Source organism: Rhipicephalus microplus, chromosome X (assembly GCF_043290135.1).
Source record: "Rhipicephalus microplus isolate Deutch F79 chromosome X, USDA_Rmic, whole genome shotgun sequence".
Classification (NCBI taxonomy): Eukaryota; Metazoa; Arthropoda; class Arachnida; order Ixodida; family Ixodidae; genus Rhipicephalus; species Rhipicephalus microplus.
Window position 1 is genome coordinate 353266833 of NC_134710.1, and position 25171 is coordinate 353292003.

The 25171-nt window shown below is 44.0% G+C and overlaps 1 protein-coding gene across 1 annotated transcript in view; it reads left to right on the forward strand.

The window, feature by feature from the left end:
• LOC119161145 (nose resistant to fluoxetine protein 6-like) overlaps positions 1-25171 on the forward strand; it is a 195389-nt gene that overhangs the window by 67463 nt on the left and 102755 nt on the right. The window contains exon 3 of the mRNA XM_075876715.1: positions 3761-3872. Within this exon, the coding sequence (XP_075732830.1) occupies positions 3761-3872 (112 nt within the window). The remainder of the gene's footprint in view (positions 1-3760; positions 3873-25171) is intronic.

The window sequence follows — 25171 nt, forward strand, 5'->3', positions numbered from 1 at the left end:
AACCCAAGATACTTGTAGGCTTGATCTTTTAAAAAAATGACATTGTTTGCAAAGTATTGAAAATTTAATTTTTTTTTCATGAGAAATAGACAGGTACACTGTTTTTTTTTTCAAAATTCATTCACATTTGTCAAGCCTCGCAGCAGGAAACAACCTTGTTAAACGACTCGTTGAACAAAACTTGGTCATTTGAGGATTCCATTTGAGACTAAATAACGCAATCCTCCTAGTAGAGCCTAATAATTATAAGGATACCATTTACTATGTCGTTAGTATATAAAGTAAATAGAAGAGGACTCAGAACGGACCGTTGGGAGGCGCCAGAGACAACAGAAAGGCAGTGAGAGAAATAATTATGCAAAACTACAAATTATTCTTTGTTTCTCGAGTATCCCTATATTCAGTTATTAGGTTGATCATTCCGAAAATTTTTTCTAGTTTGTATAATACTTTATAGTGTGAAACCTTGTCAAAAGCTTTTGAAAAATTTATTAAAATTCCATCTGTTTGTTTTCAATTTTAATTGAAGTAGCGAAGTCATGTATTGTTGAGTCTAAGTGTATCGTTATTGAAAATCCCTTCCTGAATCCATGCTGATGTTAGTTCAAGAGATAATGTTTGTTCATAAAATGTGAAATAATATTGTGGATAATGTGTTCCAGAAGCTCGCAAACGGTTGAAGTTAGCAATACGGGGCGAGAACTTTTGACACTCTGCTTGTTGCCGGATTTATGGATAAGCTTGACTCTAGCTGTTTTCCAATCGTCTGGAACCTGGCCTTTTGCCGTGATTTCACTACTTTCCTACGCACGGGGCTTTCCTACACACAGAAAGAGGAGGGGAGCCGGAGCAAAGTTTGTAGTGCCTTCTTTCGGGCTCCTTGCGATGGAGAACATTATCGGGTACTGGGTAGTCCCGTCATTTACACACCTAAAGTGTTCTTGCACCATGGTAGAGCGTAAGAACAAGCCCCGGGCGCATTTAGTTTTTGCTTGTTTTTTTGTTTCGTCTCGAGCGCCCGTGACAAATCGCTTGGTAGGGGGATTTCATGCTGCTGTTTGAAGGCGGTGGTGTGCGCCTGATTAAGCGCTCGTTTTATATAAAAAGAAGTGCTCTGTTACAAAATATACGCATCCTCATACTCTTCTCGACACAGTAGATCACAAGAGAATGCAGTACTTCCAAGTAGCGTCTCTTTATGCATTCGAGCTGCTCAGCGGCACACAATAGCTTCGTGGCGTCACACCGCTCAAAACCGTCTGCCACGCACGAGCACACCTAAGAATCGTACTGAAACACAAGAAACTTGATGCAAAGAACCCCTCCCCCCCCCCACATGATCGCACACAAAAAGCATGAGAAAGCACACGGAAAGGAAAACAGACATGCACAAATTCTCACGCAACTACATTGAAAGAAACAGTGTCTGCCACTTGATCTGTGGAGTGTCAGCACTCTCAGCAAACAAGCGACCGAAGCTGTCAATTCTGCTAAGACGCGCTCGCGAAGCGACCCCACCGGCCGCACTTTCTTTTTTACTTGGCGGTCGTGTCCCTGGTGTGCCTAACGAAATGATGTATCCAAAGCACGTTAAAGATAATTCGATATACAGTCCTTCAGGTATACTTCAGCCATCATTTCTGGAAGAACTTTAACAATTTCATCTCCTCTTTTTAATCGTGTGAAGGTGCTAAAATGTTTTAATTTGAAGCCCTTGTGGTAATGGTGACGTTCTTCCGATATTTTGAACGCTTTAGGTTGGTTAAAAGATGGTTTAAAGTTTTGACGACAACTGAAAAAGGTCAATTAGGTGTCCTTTGCGGCCAAGATATTAAATTCTCTGCAACATGTACAGCCGCGGCCACGTCTATGTTGAGCACGCGAAAAGCTGTTCTTTGCTCTGTGGAGCAACACCTTGGGGCAGTATAGGGCTATGACGTGGTAAGCCTGACAACAAGGCTGATCTTGCTCCTGATACACCCCTTCAGAGCCCGAAACTGCTGCAAGGTTTCGGCCCGCAGAGAATAAACCGGCTGCTCGAGCGCTCTACACAGATGTAGACGCAACTGTTCACCTAGAGTACATACTTTATCATGCACACCAGTGATAGTGATCACGCATCGGTCATTACCTGAAACATCTTAAAAACAGCTTAGATGATGAATAGCTCAAATATGTCGATAATTATTTTAATATCCTGTGTAATAACTATCAGAAGCCAAGCACAACGCCTTAATACTATATTGAAGGCCATGTACTGCATTATATTCTTCTGCCTGGGAGAAAGAAGCTGTTCTATATAACCTGCCCTTTGATAGTCCAAGGGGGAAGATACTGTTCCGTAAAAGAAGCTGTACAGCCTATTTTCGACGTTCCATGCAGCAGTATTACTAAATGAAGTAAAAGGAAGTTGTATGACGTGCTGTACTCACTGCCGAAAATCCCCCACTGAAAGCTCGCACTGGCATGCTGAGGAGTGGAGGTGAAGCAAGGGCAGGCTATGTAAACCGTTGTCGTTGTTCAGTTCAAATATTTTTTTTTCCCTGAAACAAAATCCACTTTTTCAAAATTTTCTGCTTATCTTGCTTACATACTATACTATGCAACAATATTGAAGCCCTATTTTTACTTTTAGTACGACATTGCGAAAAGGGAGCCGCAATATGAGTCAAAATACTGTTTTTCTGAACTTTGCCGCAATATTCCGGCATTATTTTTGCGTCATGTGCTCTTGAAGTATCCTAATCAAGTATTACAGGAGCATAAAAAGCAGTAATTGTGAAATTCTTGCTGGGAAAAATTTGTGGTTTTTATAAAACATGCTAAACATAAAACACATTGCAATTTTTCACCAAAGCGAAATATAAAGAAAATTAAAACACAAGTGATTAAAAACTATCAGTCAGGAAAGTGTAGCGCCTTGATAAAAATGAAAGAAAAATTATTTCGCTCAATTCACTCAGACAGTAATACTATATGTACTATTCGGCGTGACACAGTTTCACTTGGGTGCCCAAAATTTGAAGCGCCCTCTAGGCAACACAAATTTTTTTGCGAAATATAACGCCTCCATAACTACTTCTCACATTCACATACATCTGTGCAATTTTTCGCAGCATGATCGCAGATGGTGGAGAATCAACTGGGTGCACTTGATATAGGATAACACACAAATATATATATATATATATATATATATATATATATATATATATATATATATATATATATATATATATATATATATATATATATATATATATATATATATATATATATATATATATATATATATATATATATAAAGAAAGAGAGAGAGAGAGGCTGGGAGGGAGAGTAAGCGAGAGAGAGAAATCATGAGCCGACAGAAAAACAGAAACTGTGCTTTAGGTATGGCAAAAAAATGCGAAGCTGCCTCACTATTTTTCATTTTTACGTGATCGAACATATAATCTATTTAAAACGCCATATAGATATTCTTGGCGTGTTCATTTAGTTGTGAGTGTATAAAAGTACCGAAGAATCAGTACTTATTGTGATTTTGTAAGCGCAACAACCACCGACCCATATGTTTTCAAGTTCATTGATGTCCTTACTCAGTGGTTCGAAGACAATCGTTGCTATCGCAGACACTGGATTTGATATGGCTTAATTTAACAGCCTCTCTAGACTATTGGATCTTTTATTAATGCCATCTGTGAGTTATAAAGGGTTTTACTTGCGCAGTGCTTCTTTTTTTACTATCTTCCCTCTATTTCAGGCTGCGAAATTCAAGAGCCTTATCACTAAGCCGAGTCTGCCTGCTTTTCGGCTGGGCTTGTGCTTTATCGATGCTTGCAAAGAAAGAGACCTGACGAACATGGGCCGTGCCAGTAAGTTTTTCGTCATTTTCAACCAATGGAGTTATGAAACACCCATATAAATTCATAAGGGGATATTCAACGCCTCTTTATTATCAACTAAACGTCTAGCCTGCATCATGTGCTCTGTGGCACGCCCGGGCCATTCTAGAGAAACCCAACATTCTGTGAACGCAAAGCAATTTCTATCGCTTTATTCGGCTATAACTGGGGCGTGAATGTTCACAGTCAAATAATATATACGTTTATTACAAAGAAGAAGAACAAAACAGCCGGCTGGGTTCCTTCCTAAATTGGGAAAATCGGGCCAAGTGGGGCTTGACACGCGCATGCCTGACAGACAACCTTTAAATGTGAAGCATTTATTGCGTACTCCAAGCACTTATAGCATCTATCTATCTATCTATCTATCTATCTATCTATCTATCTATCTATCTATCTATCTATCTATCTATCTATCTATCTATCTATCTATCTATCTATCTATCTATCTATCTATCTATCTATCTATCTATCTATCTATCTATCTATCTATCTATCTATCTATCTATCTATCTATCTATCTATCTATCTATCTATGCGCCTACGTCTGGGTCTCTTGGAATCACTTCTGTCATTTGGCGCAAACGAAATTTGGTATGGGCGTGTAAGAAGGATTGACCCATATGAAAGGCTGGTCATGACGTGAATAACGTGAAAAATTTTGCCGCGTAGACCGTCAAACAATTTACGCCAGACACGCCTGGAACATATCCGTATACCACGGGTGGGTCGATGCCACAGGTATGCGAAAATGTGTCACACGTGATTTACAGGTTATATCTACTTACAGTAACACAGGAAAGGCTAGAAAAAACGTTGGTACTTTCAATTCAAGAGCGCCAAGAAAAAGCTAACACCCGCAGCGTCGACCTCACCAATGCCAAAATATACCACGCCTTATCCATTTTATGAATGATGGCAAGTAGACAAAGCTCTAGAGGGTGAGATCATCGGTACACCATAACTCTCCTTTCAAATTTAGCCCATTACATCATTGTGAATACGTAAGGCTGCGTATACTTTAGAAATCAACTTTTATTTGGGTTATTCGCAGCCGCTCGCAAACGCAGCTGCGGAATGCCTACACATACGGCACCAACTGTTGCCGACAGGCGACGACCGTGCTGGCTCTCCGTGAAAGTTAGCTTACTACAGCAATAGAGAGACGTAATACTGTGCGTATGTTATGTAAACCAACTTTTATTTTGTTCTTGTTTGGAAAGGCGCTTTATGGTTGTTGAAGTGGTGAATCGGTGATGGGGCATAGTGATATGTTTACATGAACAAAGTAGCGTGCACTTTTCAAAAGATATTACGAGCCAGTCAGAAAGAAAGGACAGACTTACGGATTTAAGAGCTTCGTCCCTAAAAAATAAAAGGCAGGGTCCCAGCAGGAATCGAACCGAAGCATTCTGCGTGGCACTCAGGTATTCTTCCACGGAGCCACGCCTGGTCTCCGAAGTGCTTTGCAAATAGACCTTAATGCCATATGGAATGTCAATTGTGGTAAACAGTGCTGGTCATAGTTACGACCAGTGCCTAGGCCGACGAGGGAGCGGCGTTCTTTCTTAGTCATAGAAGTCACCTGAGGGCTGGTGGGCTTACGTTTACCATGCATTGTCTATCAGCCTGAATGCAAGGCGCCGTGCCATCAGATACCGTAAACAGTTCCCTGAAATCACTGCAATGGTTTCTGTGGACGCAACATCATCCCTGGAAGAGACATTGGCGTCAGCTTCAACGACAACTCATTCGGCTTATTGAGCAAGTAGTTCGGCGGACCTTTTTGGGCTTTGTTTAAGCAGCCCATTTTGATGAATCCTCTCGTCGAAGCGCGGGACCACCCACCCAGCGGCACTTTCACGACTAAGAGCCACGTTCGTGCCACATTGCAGGGCAGTGACCACGCCTCACTACTCGTTGTTAACCATGGCGGGTGTGGGCGTCACCCTCGGAAGATGTATGTGACATGTTATTGGACCGTGAAATCTGCCTCCATTCCCCGATCTAGAATTCTGGAGGGAACTTACTCTATATATTGAGCCACCCAGATAATTCGAGAAAGCTCGCCATGTACAGAATGGAAATAAACTCTCCTCTGAAGTCACCGGTGCTACAAAGGCCTGTCTCAACAACTGGATGGCAGGCGTTGGGATATGACTCAGAGACGGAGAGCGACATAGACCAGAGATCAGTCGAAAGCCTCTGGCCTAGAATTTGGCTGGATTGAAGCGGTGTAGTGCGACTGCAGGTAATAAGGTGAGTGGCTGGCTTTATGCTTGAGATATATCGATTCCTTAGCCTAGACCCGTTAAAACGTAGATATAATCCACAACTCCTAGACGCTGTGTCTAGTATGCCAGCAGAGAGAAGCACTCGGCGATTATCTGAGCAAACTAAGATAAGCAGGAAAAGTCAGATAATTCGGTAGAAACACATGTCTGTTTTGTGGTTGTTCCAAGCTCTATTGCTAAAACCGCGTCCTCAGCAGGATGCCAGTATGTTTTTTGGCACTAGTACACCCTGGAAACACTGGTACACGCCAGTATTTACAGTTACTTCGCTAGACGCACTGGGAAATGGTTAGGTCTCACTGCTAAAGGCACTGGAATTTTCACTGGAGTGTGCTGGTGCATACGGGAGCACGCGCTGTTACTATCAACGTCACGTGCACGTTTATGTAGCGTGTGCAGTGGTATGTTATGGTATCGTTGAATATAAAATGCTTAATTCGACGGCACGAATATATGTTACCTTAACATATCCCGAGAATGCCTCGCCACTTCGGATATCACACATTGTCACATCATGACCCTGGCCTGTAATATGCGAAATTACTATTATTTTTAATGTATTCCTTTAGAATAAGGAGCGAAATCCGTTAATAACTTAAAGTGGACAACACTAAATATTTTGTTTACAGGACGCTTTATTTTTATAATTCACGCAAGGTTAGTAACAGCGTTAATTTTTGCGGTGCACGTGTACTGCAACAAAGAGTGCACTTTTTGCATGTCTTGCGGACATTGCATATACACCAATTTCGCATTAGTGATGTATGGTTGCAATCATTCCGTATAGCAGTGTTTAAAATGAGAAGCTAGCCGCCACGCCTAACAGAAGCAGCAAATTGTTTGTGCTGTAAAGTTGACGACACGTAAATGACCTCTCTCGACGCTTCACAAGCTTTCCCAGCGGAAGCGCCAAAAAACAGCTGTCGTTAGATATCGCCACTCCAGAAATGCATGTCGGGTAAAGCTTGCCCTTCTACTTACTTCAGGTAACAGTTAGAAACGTCCCGAAGCTAAATGCAGAAACTTCAAGCATCGCAACTCAGCTGCTCCCAGGGCAGTCTTACCCAGAGCCCCGTCAAGGAGCATTAGTCCTATTGTGCTGGCTACATCGATTTACATGTTACAGGAGCTTCTTGCTTCTAGTAAACACTAATCTAAAGAGTAAAAACAACTGTAACGTATAGTTTAGACGTCCGTAAATCAATATAATTTAAAATCAACCATTTTTATTTGTGCGTGGTGCCTGCACATGGAGCGACTACGATTATAGCGTCATGCTTTTAGGGACGCAGGTAGTCACCGAAAGCTGCCGGGCGTAGTAGCCGGTACTTCTCAGACCTGTATGTAAGAACACGCGATTTTCAGTCGGCAATTTGGTACGCCTCAGTGAACTAACACACTGTCTTACTTTTTGCGCAGATCACATTAGTATTTTCTTGGGTGCTATTTCAGTTGTATGTATCAATATAAATGCCCATCTGTACACTGGCACGCCCGCTGTATTGCCTGCGGAGGCCAGAAAAACAGCTGTCACTCGATACCGCCCCACCAGAAATCCATTTCTGGCAGTGCTTGCCCTTCTACTTACTTCAGGTACAGTTAGAAATGTCGCGAAGCTCAAATTCAGAAACTTCAAGCATCGCAACTGAGTTGCACAGAGCGGTGCCTTACCCAGGGCCCGGTTCCAGCGAGCATTAGGCTTATCGTCCCGGCAGCGTTGGTGTACAGTGTAAATTTTTAAGGAAGGGAGCACGGCGACAAGTGCGTGGCTTGCGCGCTCCGGTGGCTGCTGGCAGCGCATTCAAATGAGAGCGATAGCAACCCCCGCCTCTTTTCGCGTAATCCCACGGTGAGCAAAACAACCATTCGTTGCTGATATAAAACGGCAAGCTTGCAACCTGTCCCCCTTAAAGACAATTACCGGCTCTCGGGTAATCACCTTGAAAGGGGGGGGGTTGCAATCATGCCGCTGGTTCTAGATCAGCAACGAACGGTTGTTTTGCTCACCATGAGTTGACGCGACAAGAAAGTGTGGTTGCTCTCGCTCCCGCTCGAACGCGCTGCCAGCAGCCGCTGGAGTGCGCAGGTGACGCGCTCCCATGTTTCCTTTCATAAAATTCACACTGTACATGCTACCAACGCTTCTTGCTTAAGTACGCACAGTTCAAAAGTGCAACGATTACTGTGTTATACAGTTTAGACACGCTCTTATGAATATTGCAACGTCCTGTAAGTGTATACTGTATGGTTCCCCACGGCAACATGAGGACGCAACCAGAAAGTTTCCTAACTGTCGCGATTTGGCCACCGCTCTTATGTTGCCTCAAGGGGTCATCCTGTGTGTTTTCTATCTGCGACCATCTTGTATGACTCCCAAATGTTACGATTCGGCCGCCGCTTTTTTGTCGCCTCGATGTCTCTGTCCTGGATGTGTCCTGTACGTAGCCACCTGTTATGCAGACCAGATATTAGGTTCATTGGACTGTCTGCATGGTGCGGAATAATATGGCTGCTGTACTTGAAATGTACATGAACATGTATACAAAACTTTGCAAAAACATTGATTTATGATTCCTTATACAACAGTTTAGAGCATTTTGCAGACAATATTTAAACAGGTACTGTACATTTGTCGGTGGCTGAAAAAAATAATATTAATAGATCCGCTACCAATAAAAGTTTTTCATCCATCCATCCATCCAATAGATGCGCTATAACATCGTGCATCTTCAGCAGATCACAGCACTTTAAAGGTTTTATTTTTTCAGCACCTTTCTAGGTAATAGAGACTACATTCATTTCTCGAAAACACACTCTTCGCAACAGTAACTTCTGATCACAAGGCAATTTTCAAAGCATTCAAAACATCATGGACTCCTTAGATAGGCTCGGCACACCCAAATTTGTTATTTCATGTACGATATGCAAAGTGTATCATAATGACTTGTTGGGCTTTACAGTTGGGCTTTACAAATATATGCCGCCTTACAGACTATAAAAGAAGGAACATTCATAACTTCACAACTAACTCAGAATACATGCGACAGTCGTTAAATATTGCAAAAAGTCAAGAATGTGATAATCAACATAAGCATTCACTAACCAGAGCTGCTGAAGAAGGCATGAATGCTAAAATATTTATTTATTGCAGTAAATTAGGAATGTGACAAACACAACATCGGAGCACTAGCAGAGATGCCTGGTTGGCCCCAGACTGCTGTATTTAACTTGCATCATGGGAAACAAGACTACAGCCCGCAACCAGTACACCCTTCACGTAACCCTCGACGGCTGAACTGAAGGCCGCAGAATCAAACCCTGGCTGTGGCCACAATGTCGATCAAAAAAGAAATGGTTGAGACCTGTCTGCTTAGACATGGGTGTAATTTGAAGAACTCCAGGTGGTCCGAATTTCTGAAGCCTTTCAATATGGCGTCCCTGATAATTAAAGACTGGATCTTTAGGCAGATTGCCTATTTTTTTCTGGAGTCTGTTTCGAGTCTTTTTCACATATAAATGCAAGCTAAGGGATGGTAAACATTTTAATAGCATATTTATTGTGCCTATTAGTGCCCAGTTGGAGCTTTGTGCCTATATGAGGTTTTCAGTGCCTAAAAATGCTTTTTCACGTTCGTCGAGTAAACATTTTGCTTTATTGAGCTCTTCATATGGAGTAAAACAAGAAGCACTTGATGTGGCTATATTAAAGACAATACGTGCATGGAGCGCTAGCTTTTTTTTTGTTGATAATTTTACTACTGGTGAAGTGCAATTATGGTTCGAAGTAGGGTCCATACCGTTAGGTTTGAAGGAAGGAAGGTCGCTGGAGGATACGAGAACAAAACAGGTTTATTGCACTATATACACATATTTACAGCAAATAAAGGTTAGGGGTTTCACAGACCACGAGCGTGGTGGTTGAACCGTTACATGGTTCAGAGCGACGTGCAGCACTCTGCGGCGTCGTTTTAAGCCCTGTCGGGCTCCTCCTCTCCAAGTAGAACACCAATCACACACACACAACAGGTGAGGGGGACGAGCATGCAGGGTCCACGTGAACGTCCAATATTGAGTCGTGAACACAGCACTGCAACGTGGCGCCAGCAGGGCTCTTCCTCGTCGTGTGTGTGCCGCTAGTCGAGAGGTCCCACGATCCTGACAGCATACATCAAAGGGTCCGCCGATTTGTTCGCTTAATTAGCGGGATGATTTTCCGTGGCCGCCGCGGTCTCTTCCAGGAAGATGCTGTCTTTGTTGGCCTCTCTCGAAGGGTTAACGGCGTCTTGGGTACACGACGTCTCATCCTCCGGCTAGCACGGACAATGCCTGACGAGCATAGGCAGCCGCCCGGTCGTCTACTTGATTGGGGATTAAAAAAAGCGCCGCTTTCCTGTCAGCTCTGGCGCCGGTCACAACAGCTTCCCCGTCGCCAGATGAATCACCGAAGTCACCAGGCACTGCTGCTGCTTGAGGGGATGACGAAAGGGTCCGCGTTTGAAAGTCGGGAACTCGCCTTTGCTTGCCGCATTGTCTGGGTTTTTACTCGATTCTTCGACAGCGTCTGGCAGGCTTGGCGCCGAAGGGATTGAGAGCCTCCCCAGTAGATCGGCTTACGCACAATGGCGTCTGCCCACACGAATTTCTATGCCAAACTTAACAATACGCGCATACACTGCGTTGTATTGGCTAAAACAGATCATAAGTCGACGCACTGCCACGGCCAACGTATATTTAGTCTCGGCCAACGTGCTCCGACACATGTGACATTTTCCAACGATTCGTTGAAATCGCACTTTAACCTCACTTAGACGTGAGTGGGGCTTGTACCACAGTGAGGACGAGCGTGGCTAGCGCTTGTAGTGTTAGCAGGCCCCCAAAAGATTTCCGTCGCTTGGTTCGAGAGTAATACAGCACGGTTGATTGAGCGTGGCTAGAGTGTACTGTATGTCAGGAGAGGCTAACGCTATGTATCCACTGAACAATGAACAGTGAACTTTATTGACATCATGTACATAGTACACACACATAGTACACAATGCCGGAGGCCAGCAGAAAAGCCATCGCAAGGATAGCTTGACGAAGCTGCGGGCCCCCGTTTTGGCACCAGCGTACAACGGTGTTCTTTGTACATAAAAAATGTACTGAACAGATAAATCACTTAGTACAGGACCCGAAGAAAAATGTGAGCCTACTACAAATAACCACGTCTTGCGTACAAACCATACATAAAAGAAAAATATAAGCCAACGGATGTACTAAATAGCTCAGTACATATAGATTACCTTCATAATACATGCATACTGATTAACATAACTTTGCAATTTACATAGAGTACAATATAGATATATAATTGCACAAATCATTCAATACACGACCGAAAGAAAATATGAGAAAAATATGAGGTGGTTACAAATCGCCATGCCTAGCGTACACCGACATATTATCTATAGTTGACATTCATAGGCATGCGCGAGATATTATATAGTGCCAATGTAATTATTTGCAAGAAAGGAACGTATTGCATTGAAAGTGTTGCTTTCCAGCTGAAAGTTAAATTCGTATAAAGCATTTAGTAGCCTCGGAAGTCTGTTTTCTAACGTATGTCGCCCATATGTTGTTCTACAAGTTTTAACAGTCCGCATTTCGCAGTTTCGCGTTTTATAAGGCTGACAATTTCTTTTAAGGTTGGCAAGTTCAGTCAAGATTACATGTTTCCTCTTTAATTCTTGTTTATAGGCTTTCGCTTATCTAAAGTTGTACATCTTCTCAAAAGGCATTACATTATACTTTTCAAACAACGGGTAGGTGTGAAAATGTGAAGGCACGTCCTCTACAGCACGTAGAAATCTTCTTTGTAGACAATACAATTTTTGTATGTTTTCTTGGCTAATGGATGCGCAAACTAGATGGCAATAGTTAATTCTTGAGGAAAATAAAGAGTTGTAAATTAATATCATTACATGTCTCGGAAGGATCAGGCGATTCCGGTAGACTAGTCCCACTATTTGAGATAACTTACTTGATATTGTGTCGATGTGCTCGTTCCAAGAAAGCTTTTCCTGGAAGATCACTCCTAGTGTTTTAATAATGGGTACAACATCAACCGGGGTCGAATTCAGCAGTATTTGTTGCCTCAATGTTACCTTCTTATTTTTACTTCTGAATATTACAGACTTGGTTTTGCTCGTATTCATTTTAAGATGGTTTTTCCCAGTCCAGCTATTTAGGTTTTCCAATACAAAATTTGCTTCGCCAACTAATTTGTCCGCCGAATTTCCTCGTAAAAATATGCTGGTGTCATCAGCATAAATAATAAATTCAGTGCTAGGGCTAATGCTGACCACGTCGTTAATATAGATATTAAAAAGAAATGGTCCCAAGATGCTCCCCTGTGGTACACCAGAAGATAAAGGCAATAGATCGGAAAAACAGTCGTCGATATGAACCCTTTGTTTCCGATGTTCCAGATAAGACGTAATTAGGTGCGCGGCATTCCCTCAAAAACCGTAACGGTCAAGCTTTTTGATTAGAATTTGGTGATTTATGTGATTGATTGATTGATATGTGGGGTTTAACGTCCGAAAACCACCATATGATTATGAGAGACGCCGTAGTGGAGGGCTCCGGAAATTTCGACCACCTGGGGTTCTTTGGATTTATGTGATCGAAAGCCTTAGAGTAATCAATAAACAGCCCAAGAACCAATTCTCCTTGTTCTAGCGCTGCCAAAAGTGACTCTTTTTGTTTTAGCAATGCGAACTCCGTACTAAGTCCTTTGCGGAAGCCAAACTGTGAGCTGTTTAAGAGACTGTGCTTCTCTTCAAAATCTGTAAGACGATTTAAAATAACTTTTTCTAGCACCTTTGACATGACCGGCAGTATAGACAGGGGACGGGTAATTTGCCATGTCGTTTTTGTTTCCTTTTTTGTGTAAGGCTGTTACACGGGCTACTTGCATTTTACGGGGGAAAACAGCCTGGCACAAACATAGGTTAAAAATGTGGGTAAGTATGGGTGCGAGCTAATCGGAGGTGTACTTTATGGGTTTAATTTGGAAACCATCGATATCTTTAGCCGTACTGGTTTTTAAGTTTTGAATTATATTTACTACTTCAGCTTCAATAACTGGTTTCAGGAAAATAGAGCTGCTGTTATGCGCAATATTTTCAACGTCATTCTGCACTGTAGTAGGCTGTGAAACCTCTACAAAGTATTGATTAAACGCGTCTGCCAGAGACTTCCCTGTCAGCTGTACGTCGTTCACAATCACTTTGCTCACTTTATCAGGTGGGATGTTACGTTTTAAGATGGAATTTAATCTTTTCCAGATAAGATGGGCGCGCCCGTCAGCAGATTCAAATTGGTTAGAGTAATAGTCACACCTCGCTTTTTTTAAGTCCTTGTCGAGGCAGTTACGAATTTCTTTGAAGTCTCGAAATAAGTCTGGGTCTTTTTATTTAATGAATTGCCTGTAGAGCTTGTTTTTTTTCTCGTATTCTTTTCATAAGCTCAAGGCTAACCCATGGTTTCCGTATGTTTTTACGTCTTTTAATATGCACATAAGGAAAGCAAGATTCATAGATGGAGCTCAAAATGGCGAGAAATGTTTCATAGGAACAATTTGCGTCATTACAAGACAACACATCATACCAATCCACTAACTACATTCTCTCCCGAAACGTCAACAAGGCATGTTCCGACATTTTTTGCACTTTTTGTATTGGCTGCCGTATCTTCCGCACGTTTTGTTTACAGCAAATGAATATCGGCAAGTGATCGCTGAGGTCACACGTCAATACCCCGGCTTTGATCTTATCGATGTCTAAATTGGTAAAAAACATATCAATAAGGGATGATGACTCAGTGGTCACTCTTGTGGGTACATCTATTACGTTTATAAGACCGTAAACCTTCAACAGTACATTCAGCTTGCATGCCGTGGCATCATTTTTCAGTGTATCTATATTTAAGTCACCACCACAAATAAAATAGAGGTAATTTCGAGTAGAAAAATCAAAACATTGTTCTAGCTTATCGAGAAAATTTGACACCGAGTCACTTGGAGGACGGTAGCAGAGCTCCTTGAAAATCCCCGTCGCTATGTGCGAGAGTAGTGCAGCTCGGTGGTTGCGTTTCGGAGGCTAGAGTACATTGCACCTATAGCGTACGCTAATCAGTTGAAACTAAGCTAGCCTAGCACTGCCGACTACAACCTACAGATAAGCTTTGTTGCATTTATGCTTTTCATAATGGCTCTGTCGAAAGTGTGCTGCGCAATGCGGAATAAAGAGAAGCCGTAAAATGACCTCAAGCAATGAACCAGTGTATCAAGCGCTACTTCGTTGATCTAGGAAAGGTGCACATGAGTAGCCGGGGAGAAGAAATTAGAAAGGTCAACAATACCCTAATTTTGATGTCCACTCTGAGCCACACATAGACATAAAGCTTCCAAAATTGGTTGTGAAACTGCCAGTTTATTCAAATAACCCCTGAATTTGCGCGAATAACATGTATTTTGCGGTAATTCAACGGGTACACAGATTCATGTTGTTATTTTATATCCACATCTGTGAACTTGCATGCACTGAACTCGCACGCACATAAGACGCAGAATTCAGTATTATGCCAAAGCTTCACTGACACAAGCCACTTTCAACTTTATAAATTATAGTGTACAGTATTTCACAATTTAAACTTGTCGAGTAATATCATGCAATAAAGGTATGCACTAAGTGGTGGAAGTATGCATAAGGGACAGGATCGCTATCGTTTTCAAAGCTTGAAGAGAAAGCTTCAGGATACCCTTTTTTGTTCGGACGTGCTAGAAAGGTTTGCCTCGTCTCCAATAGACCCGTCGCTGACAGAGTTGCCTAAAAGCTTAAGTCTGCCTTGGAAAGAGTCCCAGGTTGTATGTGCTAAAGCAAGTGTTTAGAGTTTCGAGTGGTGCTGATTCAAATATTCTGGATGCCATTACAGCATTGAAAGTGCTAGGGCACAAGTATGCTTCACTAGCTTCTGTGAACGTTGGGCGTCCTTTTTCACAATAAAAGAAATACTGACTGAAAGCAAGCACAATTCAAGGCTGAAAACCTTCAGTAGACGGTTGTTTGTCACTGTTTTTATTGCCTTTCCCACAATGTCAAATTACCTCAGCTTTCACCTAAATCTGTTCAAGCGACTGTGCTTTTTGCCACTCCTTTTCATGGAAAATATAAATTTAGCTTTTCTAAAGCACAAACTTCATCTGCTGTGTTTGTGGGAAGTTGAATATTTGTGCTCAGCACGCTACTGAATCAATTATAAATGGCGCCTATGTATGCCTAAACAAAAGTTTTCAACGCCCATTTATGCCTAAACGGCATTTTTAAGGCCTGTTATAGGCACCTAAAACATCATTTTCGTGCCTAAAGTACCGGTATCTACTGATAATCATATTGTAGTTCCAACACAAACTCAGCAAATATTGTTCTAAATACACTTCACAAAAATAAAGCAGGGAGATATTACTATGTAGTTGAAAAATTCAGCATTAACCCCCCCCCCTTCAATCCATGGACTCAATTTACAATATTTCAGAATGCCGTCTGTCAGTTAATATTAACAATGTTCAACTTGAGTATGTATCACTGCGAAATATCACACATTGAAAAATAAGTATGATGAAATACGACAGTAGGAAATCACTTGATTTTACCTATGAAATGAATTTCCCAAAGTCAAAGAAATAACTAAGGTTGCGTAATAAGATGAAATGTTCAGTGTAGGTTACAGTGAAAATAAAATTAACAATGTGGTAATTTTTTATCACAACGGAAAAAGTGTTTCTTTTAAATAGCTCATTGCACATAAGGCATCAATTAAAATATGACATGCGAGTCTGGAGGGCACCTCACTCAGTAGATCTTGAAAAAACGAAATATGCATTAAAGAGCATAGTAAGTAGCACTGACACATTGAGAAAGGTGCTTTGTAGTTGAACTAAAATTCAGCTCCAAGAGCAGCAAAAAACACTTCACCACATTAGTTGTGTCCAGGGACACAAATAAAGAAAATATTGCTCTCAGTTGCCCAATCGACTAAGAATATTGAACATTTAGTAACTGAAAGAAACGGGTATGTCTGTATTGGAAAGTTGTAGGCAGGCGTGTTTCTGCACAGTCCTACTTGGAAAAATTCTTTGAGCAGGTTTTTGTCCCTAGATGTCCCGCTCCAAAGCCTAATGTTGTTTTTCATGACTACACTCGCAAGACAGCGAGAATCAGCAAACTATTACTCTTTGGTGGGACGACCAGCCAGTTCTTGCTTTTGCCAGCAAAAAGTAAAACAGTTATTATAATGTTCACCCATGCCTTTGACATATGGTAAGATTAATTGCTTCAATCACATCAGGGAGTCGGTCCTAGTTCTCGCTGTCCTGCATACATAATGATGCAGGCCACAAGTAAACTTTCCAGGAGGATTTCTGAGCACAAGCATGCTAGAATCTTTGCAAGCAAAGTTATGTGAAAATATAACTTACTGAAATAATTAACACATAGTGACCACCTGCTGTGGTCACTAATAAGTTCATTATTTAATAATACTCAACGGCACCACTGACAAGGATAATTATTGTCTCACACTGCGTCCCCCTGGATACAATGATGTCTGCAAAGATGCCTTTTACACAAATGGCTTACAGCGCTAACATTTTTTTTAAGGAAAATCAAAAGGCGTTAACTTTGAACATTCTGAACATCTGAACATGCGTGTTCCTTGAATACAGCTACCAGGTGATTCTGTGTAGTTCTCTTTCTACAGAAAACAGAAACCATGTGCAGCAGCTGTGCACCAGTAGCCAAGTTTTCTACGAGCCAGCATTGATGACGTCTTCTACACTCTTCCTACGACGAGCATGCATTGGTTGCCGTGGAAACAAGAAAACATTTCAGCGAATATGTCGGCTAGTTAGGTTTTATTTGGCAGTTTTTTTAGAATGATGAGAAAATATCTGCTTTAAAAGAACAGCATGTACAAAATCTGGACATGTTACAGAAAAAACTTCCTCAATGTTTTTGGCGAATACAACTGGAACTTACATTAAAGAATAATATGCAATTTTCACAATACAGGTATGTCACAAATATACTTGAATAGCCCTCCTGCATAGTGCGTACGCATGCCAATTCATTGATACGACAGCAAATACATAAAGGTATACACTTTTATGAAGTATTCATTGCAGCTAGGTAACATAAAAAATTACATTACGAATTTTATTTTGAAAATAGCTAATGTAGCTTTGTTCCGGCTGCCTACATTGAGACGATTATACCTATAATATAAGAAATTGGTTTCAAGAAATTACTATTGTTTGCTGCTTAATAATGGCCATTAGTTTAATAATTCTGGTTGCCTGAATAGGCAGTACCTCTCGCATACCTGTTATTACAGGCTGTGTTGTGAATGTATGAAAAAAAAGTGGAAATGCTAAAACATACCCGGCTTCCATATTGAAGAACATACGATCACAACTAAGCATGTAAGCTTCTGCAACAATCTGCGGTAACCAGAATCCTTGAAGCTATTGGCCGCGATTTAGCAATACACAATAAACATTATATGAGATTGATTTCCGACATTGTATAATTGCTTCAATGCAAACAGCTTAGAAAAATTCAGTCTATATTCAGGATTTTCAGACAAATACAATGTTAATTTACATTTTAAAAGTACACGTGCATGCCTTATGCTTGCATATTGTGATTTATAACATTATCGCGAGTTGTGAGTGATAAATGAAATATTTGCTTCTGCTAACACCAGAAATCTCTCTTACAACTGTAGCACATGCCTAGAGAATATACTTAGGCTTGTCATCTCATGTGAAACCAATTCAAACAACACGCTGGCTACGATTAAAAGCAAATAAAGCATGACGTTTTGGCTACTGTACAGGAGCCTTGCTCACAAGTGACAAACATTGTGCCTTTATTCGTGGTCAGTGTGTAGTTTTTATTTCTTTTCATGTCTGTTCCTTACCAGATGGGTTTATGCTTGTCATCTATTAGAAAATTTCATTGGAGGTGGTGGTCTAAACTGTTCGTACTGTTTGTACATGTAAAAGTGTTTATCAATGTTAGAACACCAAGGTTGGGCAAGGCGCACGCAATATTTAATAAACGAAAACGAAAGAACGAAATCCGTGTATATTGATAACAAGCTGATTAAAATCAAATGTGCTCAACAACATAGACTTATGATCTAATTAGGGCTCTCACAGTCAAGATACAGCGATTCAGCCGCAATTAGCCACGAAAGATTTGTTCGATTGGAATGAAAAAACTTTATTTCAGTCCTGCGGGACGCGCTTAGCGCGTAGCCGGCGTTTCCCACGTAGGGACCAACAGGGAGTACCTGGCGGCCGCTTCGTGGGCCTGCTGGACGGCCCATTGCTGGTCGGCGAGAATCGAGCTCCTGAGAGACCTCTCCCGCTTGCTTGAGGTAGAGTCGGGAGTTGTTCTAACTCCCAGAGCATGTGTGCGAGTTTCGCTGTGTGTCCACATGATGGGCATGTTTCGCTGGGGTATGCATGAGGATAATTAACGTGAAGCGTGACAAGGTTTGGGTACGTGTGTGTCTGTCATAGGCGTAGGGTTAATGCCTGTGGTCTGTTAAGTTTTGGATGTAGGGGTTAAAAAATGCGGCGTTCCAGGTAAAAGTGCTTTGCTATGTCATTGTACGTAATGGGTGCATCTCGATTGGTATCTAACTTAGCAAGATGGGGTCGCCCTGTGGCGGTGCGGTCGGTAAGTGCGCGCGCTGCATCATGGGCGATCTCGCTGAGGTTGGATAGGGCACCCGACACCTGCCGAGATGGGCGGGAAACCAGATGACAGTGTGGTGCTTCAGGGCCCTCGGGTATGCTTTGCAGGATACGTAACGCCTGGTGCTATATGACTCCACGTTCGAAGGCTTTCATGGCCACCCTAAAGCTGCTGTACATGAATTCCCGTTTGCTGTCGAGCATAGCTATAGCTATACTCACTCGCTCCGCTACTTCGGGGTTTCGGGTATGCATTGTGACAGAGTGAAGAGACTGCTGCGCGGATGATACCACGACCGCGACACAGGCTTCGTTGTTGTGATAGGCAGCGGCGTCCACGAACGAGACATTGTCCGCTTCCACGTCTATGCGCTTGAGAATGGTGGTCGCCCGCGCAAGGCGCCTGCCTCTGTTGTATTTGGGGTGTACATTTCGTGGAATGGAAGCTATCGAGATAAGGTCGTGGATTTCACGGGGAATTAGAGTGAATTCTTGGGGGTCCCTGGCCTTCGAAAAGAAGTCGAGCTCGCACAGAATATGGCGGTCTGCCTTGATGGTGGTGAGTCGGGTCAATTGCACGCGTTCCTGAGCTCCAGCGATCTCTTCTACCGTGTTATGTACGCCAAGCTCGAGGAGTTTGTACGCTGGAGTGGTGATAGGGAGGCGAAGGGCTCGTTTGAGTACCTTGCGAATAAGCGCATTGAGTTGATCGCGCTCAGCACGTAGCCCTTTGTGTATAGCGACAACGTAGGTAAAATGGCACAAAACAAACACGTGTACGAGACGCAGCAGGTTGTCTTATTTGAGGCCATGGTGCCTGTTGGCTACTCTATGTACGAGTCGTATGGCATTCTCAGTCTTAGCCCTGAGCTTGTGTACTGTTTGGGGGTTGGTTCCTTGGGACTCGATAATCATACCGAGGACCTTGATGGTGTCTACCCTGGGTACGGTATGACCATCTTTGGTGTGAAGGGTGAAAATGAATTCCGCCGGAGGTTCCCATCCTTTGGGCTTGGCACCCTGGCGTTTGGGCAAATATATCAACAGCTCCGACTTCACGAGTGAGCACCTGAGACCAGTGTGGTCGAGGTAGGACTCGGCGGTGTCGATAGCCTCTTGCAGGGCAGACATGATGCAATCCGACCCTGTGGAGCACCATATGGTTACATAATCCGCATAGATAGTGTAATTTAGCCCGTCGATTTTCGAAAGTCATTCGGAAAGTCCGATCATCACAAACTAGAGGAGCGTGGGCGAGAGGACGGATCCCGCTGTTCGAGCTCCACTTCTTTTGACACTAGGTCTCCTACGAGGAGGATGGCTCTGCGTCGAGTGAAAAAAGAGCGGATGAAGTAGTAAAATCGATGACCGAGGCCGAGGGCTGCGATCACTGCCAATATTGACGAGTTCGTTATGATATCGAAGGCCTTTTCTAAATCGAGACTGAGTATTGCACGAGTGTCCCTAGTGTTTACACCATCTAGAATTTGATGCTTTAGGAGTAACATGGCGTCTTGAGTGAATAACCCTGGTCGGAAGCCAATCATGTGGGGCGCGATGCAGTCGTTATCTTCGAGGTATCGACCAACCCTGTTAAGTACGACGTACACAGCCACTTTGCCCACGCACGACGTGAGAGATATGGGGCGTAGGTGATCTAGGCTCGGCGCCTTTCCCGGTTTGGGTATGAGAACCGTGTGAGCTAGTTTCCAGGCATCTGATATTTCACCCTTTTTCCATATTTCGTTGATAATGTCAGTGAGGTAAGTGACGGAGGGATCGTCCAGGTTGCACAGGAGATGCCATCGGGGCCAGGGGCTGAACGGCCATTGAGCTCATGGAGAGCTCGGCGCACATCTTCGTGGAAACGTGGGCGTCTAAGTTGGTGTTGTCGCTGCCAGAGTAATTGAAGTGAGCAGTCACAGGGCCCGTGGGAAGCCGGAGACAGTTTTCTACAAGGTTCTTGACAACATCTTCCGGTGACACTGTCCGTTTAGTTTGATGAAGTATCTTCTTGATCAAAGGACGCTAATTTGTGCGGGTGTTGGTTTTATTAAGGAGGTGTTTGAGTAAGTTCCACGTTTTGCCATTACGAATCTGACCATCAATCAAGTTACAAACTTCGTCCCACTGCTATTTTCAAAGGGTGCGAGTGATCTGTCATGGCCTCGTTCAGCTGGGATATGCTTTTGCATAACCTCCTATTAAGGCACTGGCCCTTCCACCGGGCCAATAGAGACTCTTTGGCCTCAAGTAGATTGGTGAGACGACTGTCCATCTTTTCGGTTGGAAGGTCTGTACTGATAGTTTTGGTTGCCTTGTTTACCTCAGCTTTGAGCTGGGCCATCCACGTCTCGAGGCTCGGTGGGGTATCGGGACGAGGTCGTTCTGCGCGGGTCTTACGAAGGAGGTCCCAGTCAACCCGCGTGTACGACTTGGTCTTCCTGCTGACTGTGGGGAGATGTAGGGCCAATATGAAGGTTGGACCAGCGGGCGTCGGAAATATTCTTGACGAAGCAGAGATCCGGTGTAGTGTCTCTTTGCGTGGACGAACCGGTGTGAGTGCGGAAGGCCTAGTCCATAATGAGAATAAGGCCCAGGTCATTCGCATTTTTCCAAAGCTCGTTACCTTTGGGTGTGTCCTACGTGTAGCCCCAGGCGCTATGCGCGGCGTTTAAATCACCTGCAATCACTAGTGGGTTAGGCCCCATGTGACGGACAGCTTTCTGGAACAAGCGTGTGAATCTTTGTCTATGATGAATGGGACTACTGTACGCATTGAGCATGTACATGCTTTGTTGTGATATGCTGCCAGAAAAAATTATGGCCATAATATGTTCGATTTCAGGCATATTGAGACTGTGCGCTGTGCAGGTAACCTTGGTAGCAACCAGGGTGGTGGTACCGCGTCCTCCCGAGGGGCCAGGCAACCACTGGTATCTGGTAAACGTGGCGGTTGGTAATACAGTTTATTGTAATAGCATGAAGTGAGCTTTGGCGTCGTGGCTACGGAGGTATTGGTGCAGGAAGGCTGTCTTGTGGGCGAAGCTCCTGCAGTTCCATTGCCAGAATCGCAACTCGTCATTGAAGTATGTAGGAGTCGGCCTTAGCACACAGCGGGGGCACAAGGGCCGCGTGAAGTGGTGGACTGGGCACGGCTGTACGTTGCGACAACGGCTTACGCGTGCCAACGGCAGGGGCGACGACGTGATCAAAATATTGCTCCACTTGGCCCAACTGATTACCGTGGGCCGCAAGGGTAGACTCCACGAGAGCCATGCTTTCGCCAAGAAAGCGACGGTTTTCCTTAATCGCGCATAGCGTGCTCTTAATGTCGTATAACTTTGCCATTAAAGCTGGCTGGTCGTGGGCAACCACGCGTTCCTTGGGTGCGCTCTCGCCGTCGTCGTTACCGGCACCTACTGGTTGCGGCTGCAACTAGGCGACTGCATTGTCGTCCTTGTCGGTTGTGGGCGTAGCAGCGCGTGCGTTTTTGTCAGTTTTCAGTTCGGCAATTGCGACTGTGAGTTTGCGTATTGTTTCTTTCATCATCGCATTTTCGTGTTTCAAGATTGCTATCTCAGATGTGGTGTGTGTATCATGCTATGGGAGTGAACACGACCTTGCCTGTGATGTAGTGTTTCCTTTTCGCGGGACGGCGTCAGCTCAAGTGAGGGTTTCCCGCTTATTCTTGTTGGTGTCGCCTGGCGATGGTGGTGCCGATGGGCTCAGCGATCGTTGACGCGAGACCCCGGTGAGACGAGTGAGGCCTGGAATCGGCGTAATGCCCGGAGCCAGAGTGGGAGCCGGAGCGTGACCTGGAGCACTACCCGGGCCGGGAACTTGAACGGGAACCGGGATGTGAACCGGAACGGGACCTGGAGTAGCCTCACGATATAGATCTGGTTGGAGTCCCACTTCGCGCACTGCTGGAATGGGTCCGAGGGTGGCTCCGGGACCTCAATGCATGCATGGTGCGGTTCCTGGGACGACTCCGGGATGGGGACTGGGATCGGCTGCCATCCGATCGACCGTCTGTAGAAAGCTTCGAGGCTAGGTCGTTGTCAGCGGTTGCGTTGAACTCGTTCATTGCTTCGTGACTGTTGCGTCGCGTCGAGTGTGCTCGCTCCCATCGTCGTCGGCGGAATGGGTAGCGTATGGAATGTGGTAGCGTTCTTCGCATTCCTTGTTGGCAGTGAGGTGGGCTCCTCCACAAAGCTTGCATGTTGTTGTGCCGCGGTGTTTTTTTTTAGGGGTTCGGCACGCTTCAGCCTCTACAGATAACGTCTCCAGGGTTCGGGCACACGTCCGCTTGATGGCGGAGTTGACCGCAGGCGTAGCAGATATCTGTCTGCGATATATCGCACAAAATTGGGCCCGCGATGTTCATCAAAAGCCCCAATCGCTGCAGTGGTACTTCCGATGCGATTGGCAGCCAAAGCTGATGGATTGCGGTCGTTGACAATCTTCGCATCAATGTCCGCCGAACCGTCTTTCACGAAAATTCCTTGATTGACGCCTTTGCATGTAGAATGCAGTGCCGCTTCGTAGGCACTAACTTCATAGGTATTATCAGCATTTTTAGGATTTAGCATTTTATAGGATTAGCATTTTTTTCTTTGCTTGCTACTAAGATATTCTGTTTAATGTTGGGCTGAGCGTGTCTGCTTGCTGTTCCAATGAGCTGATACCTGCCGAAGTCGAAATGGCTTCAGCGATTGTCGTCGGGCCAACCCTAGCGATGTTAAGACCCCCTCTAGGCCTAATGATTATGCGGATGTAGTTCTTTGGTAGTTGAGGCATTCGGCTTGTTCGAATAATTTTGTTCTTCACATCTTCTCTGTTGCGGGGCTTGTGCTCGTTGCGTTTCGAAGCGCTATATGAAGGCACACGTTTAGAGCCTTCATTTTGGGCTCGCCGACACGAGGCGGTCGGCCAGCCTGGGTCTGGCGTAATTTTCTTCTGGTCAATGTCTTCTCCTGTCACTTGGTATTCCATCGCTCAGCGAGACAGTGCAGCTACAGGTTGCGCGAGTGAGCACGAGCCACGTTAGAGCGAAGAAGACACTAGTCAGGGCTAGCTGTCGGCAGGCGAGCAACGATGGCGTAGGCGAAATAAAATGCAAGAAACAAGCACTCACTGCGCCTAAATCGTGTCCGCAGAGTCCTTGTGACTTCTGGAAGTCGTTGCACTAATCTAACGTTGAAATCACAAATTGGCGTTGCGAAAACGTTGAATAAAGCAGGAGCCGTAGTGGAAGCTTTCGCACACTTCGGCTTCTTCGAAATACAGTTCAATTTTAACAAACGGCTGAGAACTTATGAGTTTCGGCTTAATCGGGTAACCTATGTTGCGGGTGTATGCTGTAAGCTTGGATTTGACTAGACAGGCAGCATTACCACCTAAACGAAAGTGCAAGCTTTGCGAGTCCTACCTAAGACGAAAACGTGCTGCACGAGAACACTAAACTCGACGATAGTTATAGCGCGAGAGCACTATTACTCGAGCAACACTAATACTAAACTCGAGTAACACGGTAGTTCAATAATGCGTGTCGGGACGGATGCATACACCGGCATACGTTCGGCTTTCCGCCTGAATTCATGATCGCAATTAAAAGACGACGTACAGCACATGAAACTGTTGTAGACAGGTTCACGTTTATGGCGCACAATATTAACAGGCGCGCAAAAAAAAGCAGATTCAAACATACGCGCCCTAGATGTCATCAACGCTTAGAGCTAACAAACGCCACCTTCGCCCAAGAATTATTTAACCAAAATAGTAGTCCATCACCAGCAGGGCCCCTTTCAAACACCACTGCCAACTAAGGTGGGCGCCACCTTAACTCTGCTCAAATCTGCTGCCGAAATTCCGCTGTGCACACATACACACTGAACCATACTTCAATCAAAAGAAAAGCTCGCCCACGTCTAACTTCGCACAAATTTGCCTTCAACCAGCAGAAATTATACACACAAACAGATTTGCTACATTACAAACTTAACTTATTGTCCACATGTTACCAAAAACGTAGCACGGTACCGTTATCACGCTCTCGGTGTTAACAAAACGCTGACAGCAGGAATGTGGTACATACATGGCGAGTGCTCTACAATACGACGCCACACGTCCTCACTTGAGTATAGCTCATCTTCGTAATAAGCAGC